At 38.9% G+C, this 22,833-nt stretch overlaps 1 protein-coding gene across 4 annotated transcripts in view; it reads left to right on the plus strand.

Moving 5' to 3' along the window:
- The window catches only part of LOC149316967 (cadherin-20), a 219,590-nt gene that overhangs the window by 140,563 nt on the left and 56,194 nt on the right, over positions 1 to 22,833 (plus strand). For all 4 annotated transcript variants that reach the window (XR_016280553.1, XM_089516594.1, XM_089516596.1 and 1 more), the window contains one exon: positions 7,313 to 7,687. Coding sequence is in view for 3 of the 4 variants with exons in the window: in XM_089516594.1 (XP_089372720.1) it covers positions 7,433 to 7,687 (255 nt within the window). In the remaining variant the exon portion in view is untranslated. The remainder of the gene's footprint in view (positions 1 to 7,312; positions 7,688 to 22,833) is intronic.

The raw sequence follows: 22,833 nt of genomic DNA on the forward strand, positions 1-22,833 counted from the left end.
CTGGTAAGGCCAGACTTTTTTCCCCCCGAAGTAACCCTGAGGCTTCTATGGCCGTAGGAATTAACTAATATGGGAGGGATACCATTTTAAGTGTATTTGTTTTCTTTTTCTGCAAGGGAGCCTTTTGGCTAGGCAGTGGCATGGGTTGAAGAGAACACTTGAGGGAAAGAGTAAAGGTGCATTCAGGCTTGACAGGTATGGCTGGACCAGTAGTGGGAAGCCCTCCTTCATCTGAATGCCAGAAGCAAGCACCTCCCTGTCTTCACCACTGAATGGCAGGAAACAACTGAAGGTAAAGAAAGATAGTGAAGGAGGAACAATTCAAAGTAAAACTTGTAGTGGATTCACAAACTCGTTGGCACTAGAGCCACTAGAATCCACAATGTTCCTCCTTCTCCACCATTTTTTTATTTCCATGTTAGGAAAGCAGAGAAGGAGGGAAGCCATAAAAGTTGGAGCTCACACAATTGTCACAGTTGTGCACCAGCTGGGGAAAGTGCTGAATGAAGCAACTGAGCTGAGCAGAAACTGCCACTGATGCCATCTCAAAGAGGCTATAGCCAGCCTGGGCATCATGCAGCCAGCACCTCTGACTCAACTCTGCTTCCCTCTACTCAGCGACAAGGATAGTGAAGCACTTGGTTCTTCTTCTTCCCCAGCCATCCAGTTGAAGGAGGGCAGTCCACCACCACTCTGGGCATGCCCATCAATCCTATACGCACACACCCTTCCACTTTCTCTCAACTGTTCTCTTCAGCCTTTGCTGCTGCCTAGCAGAAATACTCTGTCATACAAAAAGAAAATAAATGTTGTTGTTGTTAACTGCCCTTGAGTTGACTTTGACTAAAGGCAGTCCTGTGGATGTGTCATCTCCGAATCCCCCTGTCCTCAACCTGCTCAGGTCCTATAGGCCCAGGCTTGTGTCTTCCCTTATTGATTCTAACAGTCTAGTGCATGGTCTTCCTGCCTTTCTACAGGCATCCTTTCCTAGCATCATTGTCTTTTTTAATAATTCATTTTTCCTCATGATGTGCCCAAAGTAAGGAGATTAGCACACTGGTTTTAAAGTGCCTTATCCCTGACAGGATAATGGCACATTGAAGTTTCAAAACGGGTGTTACCACATTCACCCATGCCAGGGTGAATGCAACCCTTATACAGCTTGGATGCCAGCTGGGTTTATCGTGCACCTTTCCAAAAATGGGAAAATCCCATTTTTGAAAAGGCACAGAATAAGCCCAAATGCCAGGCAGGCTGTATACGGGCTATATTCGCCCCAGCACGGGTGAATACGACAACACCCATTTTCAATATGCCATTATCCCATTGGGGATAAGGGGCTTTAAAACCAATGCACTAATCTCCTATGACAGCCTCAATTTAGTCATCTTGGCTTCCAGATAGAGCTCTGGCTTTATCTGTTCTATAACCCATTTGTTTGTCTTCTTGGTCATCCATGGTATTCTCATTACTTTCCTCCAGCATCATATCCCAAATGAGTATTTTCTTTCTATCAGCTTTTTTCAGTGTCCAACTCTCATAGCTATACATAGTGATGGGGGATACTATGGTGTAGACTATTCTCAGTTTAATGAACAGAGTTATGTTTTTACACTTTATTACCTTGTCCAATAATTTCATCACTTCCCTTCCCAAGCCCAGTCTCCCTCTGATTTTTTGACTGCAATCTCCGTTCTGATCAGTATTTGAGCCAAGGTATGGGAACTCTTTGACTATTTCAATTTTCCTATTTTCCAGGGGAGTTCTTTCAGAATTAAAATTAACATGTGCATTACAAAATCATTGAAAAGATAGTTAATTTACTAAATTACAAAAGTACTTCTCATTTTCAGAGAACTGGTTCTTACTACCATTATCTGGCTTTCTTTTCTTTCTCCTCATCTTGGTCTCTATCTCTAAATCTAATTTTATTTCCATCCATCTACATCTCTACTACAGAAATGCTTCAATTATCTAATCTAATAGAATTACTTGACCATTGTTAATTATCTTCAATCCTATTAACATTTTATCATTAGTTGAGTTTTAGCTTTTAGCTTTATCCTTACCAATACTATACTATATATTCCAATATATCATTTGATATCCGACAGTTCAATTATTTTACACATTCTTATTCTGTAGTGACCAAAGCTTATAATATCTATTAACTAATAATTAATAATCTTTTAATAAGGGATGGCGCAATGGCACCTCTTTCCTAGCCAGATTGGGGCTGCAACAACTGCACACCACAACCCCGATCTGCCACAAAAAGGAGCCACAAAAAGCGTCTCCCTTTTGTGCCCTGGAAAGGGCATGATAGCCGTGATGCCGCAGCTATATGGTGCTCCTTCAGCACTGTGTTGTATGGACACAGTGCTGGAGAAGCACCGTGATGCTGCTCACTGTGTGAGGTGGAACATGGCCTCACTGCGCCCTGAGGGGTGGAATCAGGGCATGCATCATGTGGAGATGCCCAGACTCTTCCCCCAGCTGGCCTTAATGGCCAGTGAAGAGCCCCTCTCTTCACCTTCTCTGGAGGCACAGAGGTATTTGACAAGTTAGGGACCAGAACACTATAGGTTCCACATTTCAATGACTTCCACTTTTTTTATAGTGCCCTGCTCCTTAACCTGTCAAATAAGTGGAAGGAAACTATAAATGTATATTGGAAATCTGAACAACAGGAAGGGGCCTTCTATCATACGTGGTAGTGCTGTGAAAGGGCTAAAAAGTACTGGGTGTAAATCCATACTTTTATGCAGTGCATTTAAAAAATTAACAAACAATTAAATCTGATATCTTCCTTCTGTGACTGATGTATGATCAGCTAGAAAGGACTTATAGAAAAATATTTCAGTACATGATTACAGCAGCAAAAGTACTACATGCTCACAAGTGGAAGAACAACACATTAGAAAAATGTTTTTTTAATTTGCAGAAATGGAACAATTGTCTATTTTGATTAAAGAAAAATCAGTAGGGTTATTGAAAGATTAGAAACCTCCAAATGGCTTTGGGGGGGGGGGATGAAAAAGATTTGATGACACTTGGTTTTGAATATTAGAATAAAATGATTGAATAGATGAAGTGTAACATTTAGTTTACATATTTCAGAATGTAAGATACACTGCATAACTTCAGAAATGATAGTCAGAACTCCTTTTTTGTTGTTCTTTATCTTGCTTCTTTTTCTTCTTTAGTAATTTAATAATTTTAATAGTAGTGGTAATAATAGTAATAGTAGTTCATTTCTTACTTCTGTTTTGATCTTTTTTTTCTTTTTTCTCTTTTTGGTATGTGTGTCATCTCTGAAATTTATCTTATGATAACTGTATTTTATTGTCTTATTTTTTGCATTTTTGTTGTATGTGAAAGATTAATTTAAAAAAGCAAAGATTCAGCCATAACTGTTTATACTTACTTAGTGATGTAAGGGAATAATCTGGCCATGCTAAACCTAAGTTGTATGTTAGTACAATATTACCTGGAAAGGCAAATAGCAAAAAACTTACATTTCCAGTCAGTATAGGTTTAATGCTGGCTCATTTGTATTCCTTATTATAACAAGCTGTGCTGATATGCACAGATGTTTAATAAACAAAATTGCTTGCAAGATGATTCTAAGCAAAACCTCTGGTGACTCATATTATATAGCTGAACCATGGATTTACTAGGAGGGTTATTGCATACCCTTGAACAAAGTTCTGTTGGGAACAGAATGAGTACAGACCAGATCCATCAGAACTGATGGAGATGTTTTCATAGATTTCCACAGGAGATGAGCTATAACTCTATACAAAAAGATACACACCTTGAGAGATAATAGAGTCAGAGATAGATATCAAGGCAGAGATTCATCTGTTTCACTGTGCATCACCATATATAAGAATTTGGTATGTCAGTAAGTGAATGCATGAGACTCACTGACTTGCATCACTGACAGGAGTATCAAAATTCGTAAAGCAATTCAACAAGAGATAGAAAGGCAAAGTGTTATCCACGCATGGCTCAACATACCCTGCGTACTTAAAAAGTCTGAACATTGTCCCGCACAACCTAGGACATGAATTCTGTCTCATGGCACCTGCCAGCTAGCACTCCAGCACTATGCAACCTGATGAACTGATAAGATGGACTGTTGAACCGTAGTACTTATTTTCATTACACATGAATCAGCTGTAGATTGAAGAAGAAAAGGATGGTGCCAGGTGGCATTCAGGAATACGTCTGTGTTTATAGACACAACTTATATAGACTAGTTCTCAAATTACTTCACAAAGCAAATTCAGTTATGCTCAGTATACAGTATCAGAGTTTTGCAAGTTACTTTTAGAAAACTACTAATTGGTTTCAAGGCACCCCCAAAGTTATTTTCAGTTGTTTTAAAAGCAACTCTTTCAAGTTTGACAAAAGTAGCTAAAAAATACTTTTGCTTACTTTTATAAACACATCTGAATGGTACAAGCCACTGAAATGTGGTAGAAAACACAATCTCCTGTCATCTGTCCCATCATCTCAACACAGTATGAGTTAGCATTTGAACTACAGGATAAGTGAAGAATTATCTCCCCCCAGATGAGCTTGCCAAGGTCCAAGATCTTTGGGGAAGATCCTTCTCCCAGTTCCACCACTTTCCCAGACATATTCTTTGCAGGATCATTCCATTCAGCCATATATTACAACATAGAAATGTCAAGGCAACTTGTGAGAAATCTGTACATGATGAAGGAAATCCTAGGTCATTTTTTTTTTTAGTTAGAAAGCCAAATTCCTATAAAGCCAGCATACATTTTTAAACAGTTCTTATTACTTTCAGTTTTGCAGGCATGTATTATTTTTAATTATTTACTAAGCATGTTATGGTCCCTAGAAGTAAAGATGGCTAAACTGAGGTTGTCATACTTTGGCCATATAATGAGAAGAAAGGACTCGCTAGAAAAGGCAATAATACATGGTAAGGTGGAGAGCAATAGAAATGGAGGAAGAACCATACACCAATGGATGGATTCAATCAGGGAAGCCATGGCCATGAGTGTGCAAAACGTGAGCAGGGCAGTTGATGATTGGGTAACTTGGAGGTCTCTCATTCATAGGATCACCACGTATCTAAGCCAACTTAAAGGCTGTTAACATCCACAACAAAACATTTTACTGGGTTTGTTAGCAACAGGAGCAACAAGAAATTTTAGCAGTTTTCTTCCTGCTGCAAGAAAGCCTACAAAAACTGCACCATTTTTAATACTGTTTCCAGTTCAGAAGCTATTCTGTGTAAAATTCACATACAATATTTTTGTACATAAGGCATTCCTGTGCAGAAAATGCTTTAGGTGGGGACTTATTCTGCTCAAAATTTATACATGTTTTTTTGCATAGAAAATAATATTTTCTGTGCAAGATGGTATTTTAAATAATAATAAATAAATAAAACTTGTATTTATATCTTGCTTTTCTGTGACAAGACAATCAAAGCGGCTTACAACACGTTAAAATCCACATTTACAAATGTATGTCCCAAATTCCCACCACCAAATTCTACTTTCTACATAGAAAATATTTTCTTCTGTGCTGAAATATCTTCAGCTCAAAGAATGCTATTGCCTACAAAGAAATTCACACATGGTTTCTATTTTTTAAAAAAGGCATGTAAATTTTTTGTGCAGGATAAGTTCCAAATTGCAAAGATTTTCATCTGTCCAGGATTCCTCTCATCAGAATTACCTGAAACCTGAGAAACATTTTTCAAATATTCCTTCCCTCCCTATTAGTCACTTCTAAACTCTGCTGTGTATTGACTGGAACAGTCTTCTCCCCATTTCTTGGGTTTGCCTGTTATTTTAAGGAAAAAGAAACCTCTGAACTCCTCTAGCAATGCTTCTCTCCCAACACCTATAGTCTATGGATGTTCATCAATTTCTGCTTATATTTACATACTGGCAATTTTCCACAGCACAGTAGTTTTGTAATAGTTCTTAGCGTAGCCAGTTATGAGTATGACAAGATTGCCATCTCCTACTGGGAATATTTTTTAAAAAAAATCATTTTCTCCTGGGGAAAAAATCATTATGCAGATGGTCGAATTTGCAAACTAATTTCATAACAAAGGGTAGATTGGAATCTTGTTAGACTTTTAAGACTTTTCTAAAAGATCAATATTAAACTTTCTAAAGAATGTGCTTCCCCCCCAAGAGGACACCAACACCCTCCTCCCCTCCCTTCACATCTGAAAGAACATCTGAAACCTTGCACACACTGTAGTTATTTAACAACATTGTCAGAGTATCATACTGCAGTGCCACCTCATTAAACCCAACAAAAACAGTGGAAGAAAACATTGCTACAAAGCATGGCCTGGAGCGAGGCCACCAGCTAATCTAGCTTTGTGACAACAAAGGTCTTTGACTGATGAGAAAGTGTCCTCTGATGGAGGTCACCATTCCTTGGCCGAAATGAGTCTTTCAGGCTCAGAGAGAGAAAAAAACTATGAGCTTGACTTCCTGAGACATAAGCCACAATAGCAAGCAGCTATCAAGATTCTGAACCCTTTTGTGGTTGAAATAATGATTAACTGACCATTCACAATTTTTGAAATGTCACATTAGCTGCGGTGGCCAGCTCCTCAGAGAGCAGGCAGCAGAGTGTGAAGTGTGGTTTGAAGCAACCAAAGGCTGGGTGCTAAAAGAATAATTAAAGTCAGAAATAATCTTTAGCTGCTAAAATTAAATCAGAGATTTTGCAACGTGCCAGTAATATCCATATATATGCACGTGCATATGAGTTGACAAGGAGACTCAGGGAGAGGAAAAGAAAGTTTTATCTCTATTGGGGTCTTTTAAAAGTGAATCCTCCTTATCAAATATTATCAAAGGCATTTGGCCATAAATATTTTCCAAAAAGTTTTTCTATCCAATCAATAGTACAGTGAGCCTTTGGTATCCACTGGGGTTTGGTTCCAGGACCCCCCATGGATACCAACATCAAGTCCTATTATAAACCATTGCATAGTAAAATTGTCTTTCTTATACAGTCAGCCCTTCTTATACACGGATTCAAGCATCCAGTTTTTTAGCAGTTATTTTAGCAGAGGGGTAAAAACCTTCCTATGTAGGTAAGCAATCAGTACCTTCATTTGACAATAGAGTTCTGCAGTATATAAGGAAAGAGTCTTCTTTTTCGTGGAACAGGCCTACCTTGTTATCACATTTTTGCGAGGGAGATCAAATACCCCATGAAACATTCTTCTTTAAAAAAACTGTCCTCAGAATGTCTTGTTAGGAATTTGAACAGTGGATTTTCTTTATCTTTACAGGAAAGCATTGTCCTCGAGGTGGTTGGCTTTGTATCGCTGAAAGACTACACACGGAAGTTTCAAAGGCCTACCTATTAGATTCTTTAAAGAACCAGCTCTAAATTTGGGAACTCCCCTGGCATGGCAATGCGGACTTCGTGCAGAATGGACAGTGCAAAGAAGTGGCTTGGACTCAGTATATCCTTAAGTTTTTATCTAATAACAAACTTCATTACTATTGTATTATCTGGGAGCCCCAGAACACCCAGCAAAAGCCAAGAAGACAGTCCCTTGGACAACTTGCTTCTCCATCCACGAATGAAAAGGAGCTGGGTATGGAATCAGTTCTTTGTTTTGGAAGAATATACTGGAACTGATCCTTTGTACGTGGGTAAGGTGAGTAGCACAACTTGGGACAGGATAGCAGAATGTTGCTAGAGTAAAGAATAATGTATAGGGAGTACAGTGGTACCCCGGGATACGAATTGATCGCGTTACGAAATTTCCGGGGTACGAAAAAGTTAGATTGGAAAAAACTGTTCCGGGTAACGAAAGATTTTTCGGGTTACGAAATTCATTTCGGCGCGAAATTTAAATGCGAAGCGCGGCTAGCGGCTTTCCAGCGCTAACGGAAAGTCTTTTCGGGTTGCAAAATGTATCGGGTTACGAACGGCGCCGCAGAACGAATTAATTTCGTAACCCGAGGTAGCACTGTATATAAAATACATTATTTGCTACTTCAGTATTGTATGTGTATGTGCCTTCAAGTTGCATGTCAACTTATGGTGACTCCATGAATTTCATAGGGTGTTCTTAGATAAGAAATAAGCAAGGAATACTCAGAGGTGGTTTTGCCAATTCCTTCCTCTGAAATATAACCTACAGCACCTGGTATTAATTGGTGGTCTCTCATCCAAGTGCTAATGAGGGCTGACCCTGCTTAGCTTCCAATATCAGATGGGAACTAGTATCTTTAAGGCTTCTGTATTACTATTTATATAAATAGATCTTCACAAAATAACAGTAGCCTCCCCCAATTACTTCTTTCTAGGGTCTAAATTTTGATGTAAAAGACAAAGGTAACCAGATAGATAGTTGCAAATGTACTTGTACATATTTAGGCTCATTTGATGGTAAGTGTTAGGGAGTTAAACTGTTGTTCTTCTATTTGTTTTTATTGTTGTTGTCGGACCCTGATTTCCCCCCCAAAACTCGGACTCAAAGCTGCTCATAATTTAAAAGAATTACAATAGAATTCCATTTTTCACAGCATTAAAACAATTCAAACCTAAAATTAAAATAATTTAATGCAATTTAAAAAGATTAAAAACTATTTAAAACAGTTTTGTTAAAACAATGCAGCACCTCTAGCCTGTTCTCTAAAAACTTTCTGTTTTAAAAGCCTGTCAGAAAAAGAGACTTAGCCTGCCAATGGAAGGACAGGCAAGGAATTTGTTGTTGTTGTTGTTGTTATTGTTGTTGTTTTGTTTCTGACCTATGGTAACCTAAGGCAAATCTATCATAGGGCTTTCTGAGGCTGAGAATGTGTGAGTCACCCAAGACCACCATGTAGTTTTTCATGGCCAAACAGGGACTCGAACCCTGGTCTCTAGAGTCGTAGTCAAAGTAATTTGCCATAGGTTGCCTCAAACCACTACACCATGTTGTACAAGGAGTACTGTGTTAAAAACAAAACCATGTATATAAAGTGTTACAAAAGAGCAAAGACATTTCTTTTGAAAGTAACACAGTGTTTGGCAACATTACTTTTTCCATCCATCTGTTAACATTTGCTCAATACTTTCACTCCGTCCTTTTACAGTAGGCCCTTGGTATCCCCTGGGGTTTGGTTCCAGGATTCCCCATGGATATGAAAATCAATGGATGTTCAAGTCACAATAAATGCATGGGCATAGCAAAATGGTGTACCTTAAATAAAATGGCAAAATCGAGGTTTGCATTTTGGACTGTTTTTTTAAAAATATTTTCAAGCCATAGATGGTTTGATAGTAAAGATGTGGCACTAGCACAGCACACACCTCAAGAGTAGGGACCAAATGAGTGTCACCCCTCCTATGAAGTGTGACCTAGTATTGTCCACACCTCTCTCACTTCTAATGACACCACTGATTATGAGGAGGGTTTCCTCCCCAAACAGTATGCCATTTTTTACCATCTTAGATGGATTTTTAAAAGAAACTTTAAAAAAAAGTAATGAGTAATGAACTAGAAAATATTCTAAAATGCAAAGATATACAACTGAGCACAAAAGTTAGAATCATGCAAGCCATCATATTCCCTATTACCATGTATGGCTGTGAGAGCTGGGCAGTTAAGAAAGAATATAGGAAGAAAATGAATTCATTTGAGATGTGGTCCTGGAGAAGAGGGTTGAGGATCCTGTAGACAGCCAAAAGGACAAACAAATGGGTCCTAGAGCAGATCAAGCCAGAGATCTCCCTGGAAGCCACGATGACAAAACTAAGGCTGTCATACTTCAGGCATATCATGAGAAGGAAGGACTCATTGGAAAAAACAGTAAAGCTAAGAAGGATAAAGAGAAGTAGAAAGAGAGGAAGGCTGCATGCTAGATGGATTGACTCTATTAAGGAGATTGTGGGTATGGGTTTGCAAGAATTAAGCAGAGCAGTGGAGGACAGAGATGTCCTCATCCATAGGGTCGCCATGGGTTGAGATCAACTTGAGGGCAGTTAACAACAAAAAAATGAGTAATATAATGGGCAACACAATGATTGCTTTTTTCAATTTTTACAGGTAATGCCATTACTCTGATTTTGTGGGATGAATTTTTTAAAAAGAGGTGGGGAGTGCTAGCCCACAAGTTTTCTACTGTGCTCTTCTCACAGTGCATTTGGGGACACCTAATTTATTTCAGTTCCTGAGAATGTCAGACTGGCATCACCTTGTGTTGTGAATAATGCCTGATTTGATAGCCTGTCAATTGTTTGTATTCCTGCCCCAAAAAAAGATCAGTACTTGATAGAAACAGCTCCAATATTGGAGCACATAGGCGGGTTATAAACCACCATAAAGTACGCACTCCGCACATACTAGGGTTAGGAAGGGCTGTATTAGGGTTAGGAAGGTTCTTACCTTCCTGACAGCCTTTCCTGTCAGTACGCGTGGAGCGCGGACTTTATGGCGGCACCCATCCACATGGGCGCCGCCATTTTGACATCTTGGACGCTGTACGTCCAGACGTGTCACGGCAGAAGTGACGCCGCGAGGGCACGCTCCACCCCGCGTGGTGCCACTTCCACGTTTCAAAAAGGAGCGCCATTTCGGTGCTCCTTTTTCGCTGCGTGGGGAAGCCTCGCGGTCTGGCTGCTGGGGATTCCCTACGCAGCGAATGGCGGTGGCGGGAAAACGGCCCCTTAAGGGCGTTTGTAACCCGCCACAGTGATTATAAAAGGAACTGATCAGGACAGAGAGAGAAGTTGCCATGACACAAGCGCCTATGGTCAAATAGGATTGCCAGCAGGTTTTTAGAACCAGATTTCTTCAAAGGACCTTTTTGAAGTTGTTTCAGATGTCCCCAAGAATGAGTGGAAATCTATAAATGGTATCCTGAAGCTGGAACTTTGTTATCTCAAACATCCAACTAATGTGGTATGGAGACTTAGGGAGTGGACCATGTCTCTGTGCATAGTTGCAGCCTTTCCATCCTTTTGTAGCATATATTAGCTGTGAAAGTAAGCATAAAATATATTGTCTTGCTAAGTTTGAATTGAAGCATTCACATTTCCTTTGCTGAGATAAAAACTGAATTGTTATTTATTTAGATGTTACATCAAAGATCTGAAACGGCTCCTACACATGAAACATGGGGTCCTTTTATGCATTGCAGCACTATTGTTTCACTTAAACTGCCATGGCAACACCTATGGAATCCTGGAATTTTCAATTTAGGGAGGCATTTAAGAATTCTCATCCAGAAAGCCCTTGTACCTCACCAAATTACAAACCCTAGAATTCCATAAGATGAAGCCTTGGCACTGTCATGACTATGTTGTGTGAAAACAGCCTAGCTCACCAGCCTTACCTCTGCTCTGGACACAAGATGTGGAATTGGTGATCTGGACATTTATGACAAAATCAGTTCCACAAATAGAATCAAAAACTGCAGAATGTTATCTTATGGATGTGTATATATGCCTCTACCACAGTTCACTGTCCAGTTTGGGACTTTGGGAAATGATCTGATTCTTCCTGGACTTATTTGACATGGAAGATATTTGCAGGCATTTTTGCCTTTTAAAAGGAAATTGGGGCTGCCACATTTCAGATGAATAGGTGCACAGATTTTTTTTTCTATTTGGAAGGTGTCCAAAGAAGGGACACACTTTTCCATCAACACTTGTTGAGATCCATTGTTCTGCAAGTGATAGACAGCATAGAGGTGGCTCTGAGTAAGAAACCTGCAAAGTTTCACAAGGATAACTCTAGTGGTTTACGTGAAATGGAAATCCTCACATGCAGTGAGGGGGTACACATCCTATTCCATTCTCCCACGAGACAGGATTCAAATGACAGTGGCATATATCATAGATCTGTCCCTAGGCCAGAAACCAGTAACATTTCAAGGGGATAAGTACAGTGGAAATTGCAATGAATGGAAACTAGTTGAAGGTTCTGCTAAATAGTGTAGCATGGCAAAATGGAAATAAAGGTGTAAATTTTAGGTATTTCATCCTGCATGAAAAAGATCAAAAGGTTATTCCTAGTGGGTAAGATTATGAGAGTTTTTGTATAATTTTCCCATGATTGTTTATGGTTCAGGACATTTGTGTACAAAAATTCACCAGAAAAAGATAGTTTTGTATAACAGTACTTTTGTACCAAAAAATGTGATTCTATATAAAAACCTTTTTGCAAAAAATGATTGTAAAATGAAGCAGCTGACTTTTTTAACCAAGGCCCATGACATGTTACAACACACTTTCTCATCAAGGAGATTGTTTTTTAAGAAGTTATCCTTACATCCCTACATGAAAAAATGGCCCCATCCTTGATTTTCTGCATGTCATCTCAATTGATCTAAATGCTTGCTCTGTCTATAACTCCACATTGCAATGTGTGGTGAGAATTAACAAGTTTTGGATTGGTTTTAGTAAAAACAAAAGCCATCCAAAGGCAGTGTACTTATACAATTGTTTACATTTCCTATGTGCTAGTGTGCAGAATCTAGATGTCTTCCTTGTATGTGTGTGTGTGTAGTGTTTTATCTGTACGTCAACACAAATATATTGGTTCTAGGAAATACAATTCTTCTGCAGCTGTAGCTCTTGACAGAAAAAAGCAAGAAACTATCAATTGCATGGAAAGGATAGAAAGAAAATATCTCCAGTAGTACAAGAAAAAAAGTGATTGATTCTAACAAGTTTTGGAGTTTCTCCTCATGTGTATTCTTTTAAAAATTCCACTGACAGCACAGAACCAATTTTCAGATTTGGGGGGGGGGGTATATATGGAGGCTTGCCCTGGTTACTCATTTTAGAATTAAGTTGCAATAGTGTGTAGGTTGAAACCAGAGCTTGTAGGTTACTAATTAATTAGCTTGCTAAGTTTTTAACGTATTGGATTCTTTTTCTAGCGAGGAGATTTAACTCAGTAAATTGTCTCATTAATGCAAAAGTTTTCATTAATGAGTTAGGTAATTTCAGAACATTAGAATGCAATAGAGTAGATGGCTCTTTTTCTGGGAAATTCAGAAAGACAGGAAGGCCTGAAGAGAAGAGTAGAATTGGAAGGAATGTATCACATGTGCTATGCCAGTGATCTTTATAGAGCTTCTTCATATGGAGTGAGGTGGCAAAGAGAATGCAGTGGTTCTATTGCATCAAAAAGGGTTCTCTGTGTACTCAGAGACACTCTGATACATTCTGATTAAGAATTTTCCACTCTTCATTTAGTAACTGACCTTTATATCTATCTCTTTATGATACACTGGCAGTGGAACAGTGAAATTACTGAAATTAAGACTACTTACTACTTTTTAGCAGAAGGGGTACGAATCAACTTTGTCCAGCATAGCCAGTGGTAAGGAATGTTGGAAGTTTTAGTTGTTCAACAAGACCTGGAGAGCTGCATTACTCCCACCCTTGCTCCAGCATCACTCATTTAAAAATCTTAATATGGCGGTACTCAAAGTGGTGGAGGGTCTAAATACCCCAAAGTGACCAGATCCCATCTGATCTTGTAAACTTAGCAGGGTCACCTCTGGTTAGTACTCGGATGAGACTACCAATGAATACCAAGTGCTGTTAGGCTATATTTCAGAGGAAGGAACTGGTAAAACCAGTTCTGAGTATTCCTTGCCTTAAAAAAAAACCTATGAAATTCATGGGGTTGTCCAAGTCAACAGGGACCTGAAGACATATATACATACACACTCCAAGTGGTGGTCCCTGGACCAGTGGCAGTTCTCAAACCATCAATTCCCAGTCTGCAAATTTTCCAAGAAAGAAAGACAAATATGATACTGGACCCTGGCATACTGGGTAAAAAAATGTTGATCTACCACATCAGACAGTCTGAAAGGCACTGCTTTAGAAAACAAAACATTTGGACATGTTGGCAAGGTTGAGAGAGGAGGTTTAAAAAAAAAAGATGAGAAATCCAAATCACTTAGGCAACTTAATTGAACAGGTTGTAAGAGCAGGCCTTTCTTTCCTGTAAAATTGGCCTGTTTGCTTGTCCAGGCCTTGGTTATTTTCACACCTTGGTTATTTCACTATTGTAATAGCCTACTGGCAGATTTGCCTTTCTGCTCTCTTAGCCCTCTGATTTTAATCCGGGTTGTTTCAAATCTCCCTAAATACTCATGTGTCTATACTCTTCCATACGCTACCAGTTTGGTTCAGGGCTCATTACAAGCTTTTGGTCCCAGTATTTAAAGCTCTGCATTTTAACCTTCCCCCAGTACATGGCAGCCCGGCTTGTGTGGTATGTACCATCTAGGGATTTAAGATCTACAGGTAAAGGATTATTAGTGTTTCCACCAATGTGCACAGCTCTATCAAGGCTGTGAGCCTTTCACAGTCTGGCTCCTTATTTGTGGAACAGTCTTCATTTGCACCTCTGTCAGGAGGAAGATCTTACCTGTTTCACCAGATTAAGCTGTTTAGTGTTGGTTGCCAAAATGAGTAGCAACTGATGTGCTAAGGGTAGCGGCTGAGTGCTAAGGTTGCCAAAATGGGTAGCTGATGAGGATTTTGGTTTTTAAGTTTATTAGTATATTATTTAGTGTCTTATAGTGTTGTGTTTTATTGTTTTGTTCTTGATTATATATGTCTGACTTTCCACCCTTTGATGAAAAGGGCATTATAAATAAATGTTGTTGTTGTTAGAGCCCAAACTTTAGGACAGCCTTTCTTAATCTGACAATTTCCAGACCTGTTCAAGTCCCATCATCCCCAGGCAACAACTGTATTACAGGCTTTGTAGTCCATAGGGGGTGTTTTCTAGGTGGAAGGAAAACAACTTTTCAACAACCAAAACAGCCCTTTTGATGTAACAAAATGTGTTGGAAAGGTCAATGATGATAAACTTTACCATTATCTATGATTAGACAAGTATTATCTATCTGGTCTATCATGGACACTAACTTTATAAATAATGAGTTAATCAGGAATGATTTCACAAATTAATTATTTTAATTATTAATGTAGTGGTAGCAAATGGCCCAATTCCTAATGTTGAATGCTATCAAATTTATTTTCTAGCCTTACAAAGTAAATGGATTTATTTCCTAAATCATAATATTTAACACTATCAATTTTTCCATCCTAGCCCAATATTCCCAGCTCTTGTTGAAAGTGATTGCGCCCTGGTGGCACAGTGGTTAAATGCCTATACTGCAGCCACTCACTCAAAACCCAAAGGATGCGAGTTCAAGACCAGGAAAGGGGCTCAAGCTCGACTCAGGCTTGCATCCTTCCAAGGTCGCTAAAATGAGTACCCAGATGGTTGGAGGCAAATCAGCTTACAGTTGTAAACCGCTTAGACACTGTTTAGGTGGTATGAAGCAGTATATAAATGAAGCTTGTTTGTTTATTGTTAAAGGAAGAAAGGTATTCAAAGCAAGTTTGCTTCAACTTTAAAAAAAACTGTTGTGAATCTGGGTGTGTCCTCCTTTATCTCCTTCCTTTATCTTCATCACTCTTGGGACTGCTGTGTAGATTATGGTTTTAGTTATATTGTGAATACATGGTTGCATAGAGCCAGTGGCATCATGGAGGGTGAATGAAACGATCTCCCTTCATGGCTGCACAAAATTTATTTTTCCTTCAATGTATCCACTGTGATTATGTACACATTTAGACTTGCGCTAGTTTGAATTAGATAGATCTGAATGCAGACGTATCCTTTCAATTTCCTAGATAGATAGCAACAATGCTATTTTCTCCCCAAAAGTTGCTAATACATGATGGCAAGATGATCGTAAATTTTTATTTAGTGCAGTTCAAGAGCTGGTGGGTTGTTATTAGTTGCTAGGTTACAAAAAACACATAAAGTACAAGACTAGATGAGATGAATGCCTCAGGTGGCAGAAGCCAGGAGGCAGTGATGTTTGAGGATAGCGGTTTTAAAGCTTGGAGACAGAGTTTCTGGGTCCTTTAACTACCCTGTTTCTTTGGATGGGAGGACGGTCCCATTGGGACTATTCCATTGGCAGTTTGAAATAAGATTAAACTACCAGTCTAGCTGCTTCTTGTTTATAGAATATGGAAGGATGTCATCTTTTTGCTTGCATCAGGAAGCAAAAAAGAAAAAAAGAAAAAGCCATCCCTGGTAGAGAAGACTGTCCCTTTAGCTCTCTTATTTTCTAGGGACAAATAGGAGTGGGAAACCATTATATTTATGGACCTGCTCCTCCACATTACTTCACCAAGCCTTTAATTCATGATTCCATTTTCTTTGTTGATGGCTCTTCTTGATTAATGGAGGCTTGAGTGTGGATGTCATGGAATAAATTCTGACAGCACACCACTATGACCACCTCAAAAGTAGGAATAGTGCTGTTTTGGTGTCGTTTTATTTTAGCATTCATTGGCAGAGTTAGTTGAACTCTCAAATAATCAGCAAGAAATGAAAACAACTAGAAAATATATAGAAAACAGAAAAATGGGGAGGGGGACAGAAAAATAGCTTGTATCACCCCTCCAACTGCATGTTCTTTCTTCTTTTATAAAAGGTGTTTATTTTATCCTCATGACAATAGAAGTCAAGGTTGGCCATACACAGCCATCCCCAGCCATAACTTGCCTAAGGGAGGAAGTAAAGCACTGTTCTCATCACATCAGCAGCAGAGCTCTTTTGACACAGCCATCCCCCCTTCTTCACTGTTACATGGGTGGTTTCTATGGCCTGTTACAGACTGCCAAAATAAAGCTGCTTCGGGTCTCTTTGGAGGTATGCTATTTAAATGATGCATGAATCCTAAGAATCCGGAAGCTGGATCAAAAGCTGCACTCCGGTGCTTAGGAACTGAGTGTGGCTTTGGTGCGACCTCCGGACTCTTAGGACCCATGCATCATTTAAGTAGCATACCTCCAAAGAGACCCGAAGCAGCTTTATTTTGGCAGTCTGTAACAGGCCTATATCACCTTGTTTCAAATGCTTCTCTCTGAGAAACACTCAGAGCCAAAAATTTTTGGAGTATCCTGCACTAGATTACTGCACAGAGCAGCATCAGCTCCCCAGATTGGATAGGACCTTCCCCAAACATTTCAGGGAATGGCAAATTCACTGCTCCTGACACTCCATCACATTGTCAAATGGTAGAACTGGTCCTCACTGAAGCCAATTCAGATATATCACATATGACAGTATATTTCTAGACTTTATATCAGAATGGTGATCCTCCCCCCCCCCCCCCCGCTTAGCTTTGAGACCAAGAGACAACTACTGTACTTACTATCTTTCTTATATAATTTGGAAGCTATGCCCTATCGTTTCTTTCCTTGTTTAGATTCAGTCCTTGACTCCTTTTGATAAGGCTCCAAAGCCTACCTGTCCTAAGGCTTGCATAGCAGAAACATTTGCAATCTTAATTTCTTTTCTTCCCTCCCCCACCTTTCTCTTTTTAGGAAATAGAGGGTTGTATTCTATTTTTATAGCAAATATGCTCTGAAAACCTAATTTTTTTCATTTTACAATCATCATGCATGATGTCCACCAGAGCAATTATCTCACAAATACATACATTGCATTTTGATATGTACTTGGAACAGAATATAGAACAAATCTGTACAAATCTTTATATGTATGGACTCTCAGTCTTCACAGGATAGGTTAGTAAGAGTCACTTAAGGCTTGTTGGTGGATTTGAGCTTGCCTAGTCTGATTTCTTTTTCCTTTCTGTTAAAAAATCAGCTTTGGAAAATTCTTACCTCTATTGCAAATGTAAGAAGCACTGCATCCCTTGACATCCTTTAATCAGATGGTACTAGTTGGGTAGCTCTTTTTAGGCTACAGAATACTTTACTCAGGGCATCTTGCCTCAAAATCATGCTTTTCTAGGGAAGTTATGTAGTGTGTGATACTTGCTTTCAGAAATAACACTGTATCCAGCTAAAATAACTGAAATCACTCGGGCATTCTCTTCTGCTCTCATTTAGGAGAAGACACTATATGTGTCTGAGTGAGAGGTGGGGCAGGGGTGAGGAAAGCATAGGCCCCTCCTGATATTCTTTCATATATGTGTTAGAGTTATCTCACAGCTTTCTGGTTATCATTCTAGGCAAGGTGATGTGGAAACTCTCAGTTCATTCCCAGGACACCCCCCTTATTTGTATGGATTTCAAATTACAGGGCTATGGGGTGGGGTGGGGGTTCTTCCTGCCATCCTGGATGGCAGCTGACAATCAAAACAGAGAAGAGTGGCCTAGAAGAAGGACCCGTGGACTTCTTAGCTTCAGATCTAGGTTTCATCCTTTGTGCCTGCCCTCAAAATGGATGTCAGGTAGCAGAGGAAAGAGCTGTGACAGAATCATAGAGAAGAGGTAGGATTTATCCTGCACTCCAAATGTTGTTGAGCTGCAACTCCCTTCATTTCTAGCTATACTAGCCAGTGTTGAGGAATGCTGGGAGTTGCTGTTCAACAATTTCTGGCTGATTCTTACCCGAGTCTTAGAGCTGCTGCCAGGCAGAATTGAAAATACCAGGCTGTAGGATGAACCACTGGGTCTGACTGGTAAACCTTTCATAACACAAAAGAGTTTGGAAGTTAACGTACATTTGACTGCATATTTCACCTGGGATAGCAGTACTCAAAAAACCCCTGGTAGGATACTACACCTTAGTAAATAATAATGCTGTTCTTTTGCCTTGTGTATCTGTCTGCACATCTATCCATCGATCTATCTGTTTCCCTGTATATTCCTGCCTGAGGTATGAGGTCCACTGGAGGGACTCTCCTCTCATCCGTCAGAGAAATATACAATGGAAGAACATGGGAGGGGGGCTTCTCTGTTGTGGCACCCAAGTAATGAACCAGTCTCCCTTTAGCGGTCCAGTTGGCTCCAGTACTGATGTGATTCTGGCATGAGGTAACAGCATAGTTGTTTATTAAAGCTTTAGGGGCATGGTAGACTTCATTCAAATCTGTCTGTGTGATTGGTTTTTAATTGTTTTACATGCTTTTAAAGCATCCTGTTTTAATTGTTAAATGGTGTGGTAAGCTTTTTATGGAGCTAGCATGGTGTAGTGATTTAAATGTTGAACTATGCCACTGGGGTTTGAATCCCATGTAATCCCACTGGCTGACCTTGGCCAAGCCACACTCTCTCAGCCTCAGAGGAATGCAAAGGCAAACCACCTCTGAAGGCATTTTCCTTGAAAAACCTGTGATAGCTTTGCCTTAGGGATGGAAACATCTTGAAGGCAACAACATGATTTTAGACTTTAAATTGCTTTTTTTAAACTGTTTTACACTACTCAAATGGATTTTATTGTACTCTGACCTGAGAACCTTGAATACATGATAAAATATAAATATTTTAAAATAAATTAATGTAATAGAAATTTTCCTTTTTGAGACCTTATCCCCACCAAGTACTAGGGACCCTTTAAAACCAGGCCATTTTCTCCCCCTAGAATTATACGTATGCAAAAATATATCTCACAAAGTACTACAGCAAGAGATGGTTTGGTCTATTCAAACGAGGAAGAAAGAAAAAACATACAGCCGGGGTCAGTAGAACAAGACAAATCTTTTTTTTTAATGGGTCGCATCCTCCCTCAGATTGCTTCCTAGTGGTCTCATTGATTTCAACATTGTTCTGTTCTGAGATAGCCTACCATCAGTAAAAGCTATTTGCTTCAGTGATTTTAATGCAGTGTTGAAACCATCTAAAATACTGTATATGTAAATACACAACTATTTCCTAAGGGAAAGGAGGGGGGAGAGAGGAGTTAGTTCACAGATGGACACTACTATGGTGTCAAAACTGCTGTAACAAGCAATTTTATAGATAAGCATGCATGAATTTATTTTTTGCAAACATAGCTTTTCTTGCCATTTTGTAGCAATACCCATCCATGCAAACAAAATTGTCTCCGAATATTAAGAAGAAAGTATCTTCAGTTTTTATTCTTCTTGCTATTTTCACTCACCTCTGGAGAGAAGAACTAACTCAAAAAGCTTCAGTAATTCTACAGTGTGACTGAAACAAAGCTACTTGTAGTATTCATTTTGACAAATAGTACCTCCCATTTCCAGCCAACACGTTCATGTTATTTGAATGTTGTGCTGTTCTTAACAGCATTATAGAATGGAATCATAGATTCTTAGAGCTGGAAAGAACAACAAGAGCCTTCTAATCGAACCCCCTGCAGTGCAAGAATATGCAACTAAAGCAATACTGAAAGGTGGCCAAGTTCTGTTTAAAGATATCCAAAGAAGGAGAGCCTATCACCTTCTGAAGCAGTCCATTACATAATCCATTCATTTTCTTTTCTTCTTCTTAGCTTTGTAGTCTTTAGCAACATTTTAGATTGGTAGTGGTTGGTGGCTGGTGGTTGCCTTATCAATGGGACAGTGTATCCATTTTGGCTTTAAGTCTGAACTACTAATAACAATTTATTATTATTATTATTAGTAGTAGTAGTAGTAGTAGTATTTCTTACCTGCCTCACCCCACAGATTAAGACAGGGAACTACAATAAACCAACAAATATGCAGCCGTTAAAACACAACTTCATTTAAAACATACATCAGTTAAAAAGAACAAACAACACACATGCGTATTAAAACAATCTATGTTTAAAATTCATTGTTTAAAATGTACACTTCTAAACATCATCTGGATAGGCCTTCAGGAAGAGATTAATCTTCAATGCTGTTTTAAATGCAGACATTGTATTCAGCTGTCTAATCTTTCTGGCAGGTCGTTCCACAGGAAAGGGTCTGTCTGATATGTAGAATCTATTTTGGTGAAAGGTTGGACTAAAGTTTGGACTGTGCCCAGAGCACAGTTTCCATCCACTGACATAGAAGCTGCCATTACTGAACCAAATTGATATGTAACCCTTTTAGCTTTGATAATTCTAGCAAAATTTCCATGATGCTGATTCCGATGGAAAAAGATGCATTATTGTCCTGAGTAATTCATTAACATACTGACTAATACATTATGTTTATTATATATAAATTTAATTATAATCAGAGATTTACTATACTAAGCTGTATATTTTTTAAGAAATATGTGAATGGAATGAGTGGCTAAAAATTTGGGGAAATCTGAAGAACAAAAATGGCACCACAAATGAGCTTTGAGATATTTAGCATACTCTCCAACATTTCACATATGAAAACTGGGAGGTATATGGACAAGTAACATCAGAGTGTGCTTAAGATGGCAAAAATTATTAATACGCTGGTTGAAGTAATAAAAGATAAAGAGGATAAAGAGGGAGAGTGGAAGGAGAAGACATAAAGAGGGGCATTTTAAAATCAGCTGAAAAATGAGACAGTGGAGGATTAATGGGAACTATCCTTGCCCAATTAGGACAGTGAGAGGGTATGATGCAGTTTTCTGGGTGTCATGATGCCCAGTTTCAGTACTCAAACATCCTGCAAAATGGCACATTCCAGGATCCATGCATCTGCAATAATACCATTTCAGAATTTGTGATGAAATGAAACAGTGGTGGTCTCCTTGCCAATGCAAAAAAGGAAGAGAAAGAGCACCTGGGATGAAAGAGGATGGTGACTAAGAGCAAGATCATTATGAGCAGGGTCTGGCCTTTCTTGGAGTTTGGACTTGGCTGGCAATTAGTTCAGGGTAAAATTAATAAATTTGCTGTTACAAATGACCCTGTGTCAAACTACAGAGCCATCATGAATTGCAAGACATCACTCATAATATCCTCCTTACTGGACAAGTTTGCTATCTAATTCTTGTGAATGACTATTTAGGATCACCAAATCACAACCAGTGCCTGTGCTGCAGGCTAGTTTGCCACACTTTAGTTAGCTGTTTGTGTGAACAAGAACCATGGTGGTTGAGTCCAGTCAGTAATTGCAAAACAGAATTAGATTTTGTTGTTGTTGTTTTGTGCCTTCAAGTTGTTTCCAATTTATGGTGACCTTATCACTGGGTTTTCTGGGGCTGAGAGTGTGTGACTCACCCAAGGGCACCCAGTGGGTTTCCATGGCTAAACAGAGCATCGAACCCTGGTCTCCAGAGTTGTAGTCCAACACTCAAACCACTACATCATGCTGGCTTCCTTGGATTAGATTATACAAATTAAAAGAACCAGTTTCTCTTATGTTATTAATTTACTCTTAAAAGCCTCTGTTAACAAGTTATTTGTAATTATATGTGTTCTACAGTCATTGAGGCATACCCAAGTCATGTTACAAGTGAACCTTAACCAGTAATTACTCTGTTCCTTTTATGATGTAACTGTTTTCCCTACCTTTTGTAATTACATGAACATTTTTTTAACCTCCTCTTCCTGTATTACAATATATGTGAACCCTCATTATTTTAGTTTGGTTTATCTTATAGGCTAGCAGCATGTAATTGATTCTTTCCCCAAAAATCACCTTTCACTAACAAAAAAAGTAAAGAATGTACTTTGAAACTTCAGAGCTGCAACTGTAACTGTAAAAAGTAATTTTCAAAGCTCTGACTGGGAATAGCTATTTGTATTCCCATAAATTCTACTTAATAATAATTATTATTATATTTATTTGTATCCCGCCTCTTCCTGTATTGGATCGAGACTTATGTCTAAAATCATTATGGGTGGCTTTATGAAAGCAAATGGTGGGCAACTCTAAAGGCAGACTAATGGGCTGCCCTCTACTTGTTCTTCTCAGTTTGCTTTTATTTTGTATTGACTGAAATAGCCCAGATACTGCCAATTAAGGTTTGGGCTTTAGGGCAAACTAAGTAGTCAGACTCACTATAGCTTTAGTTTCCTAATCCACCATTTATAAGTAGCATATCTTCTAAAACAGAGATAAAGGACAAAAACTGGGTCAAAGGATTTAATCACATTGCCTGAAT

This window comes from Sceloporus occidentalis, unplaced genomic scaffold, assembly GCF_023333645.1.
Source record: "Sceloporus occidentalis isolate IW3139 unplaced genomic scaffold, rSceOcc1.0.p SCAF_3, whole genome shotgun sequence".
In the NCBI taxonomy this organism is placed as follows: Eukaryota; Metazoa; Chordata; class Lepidosauria; order Squamata; family Phrynosomatidae; genus Sceloporus; species Sceloporus occidentalis.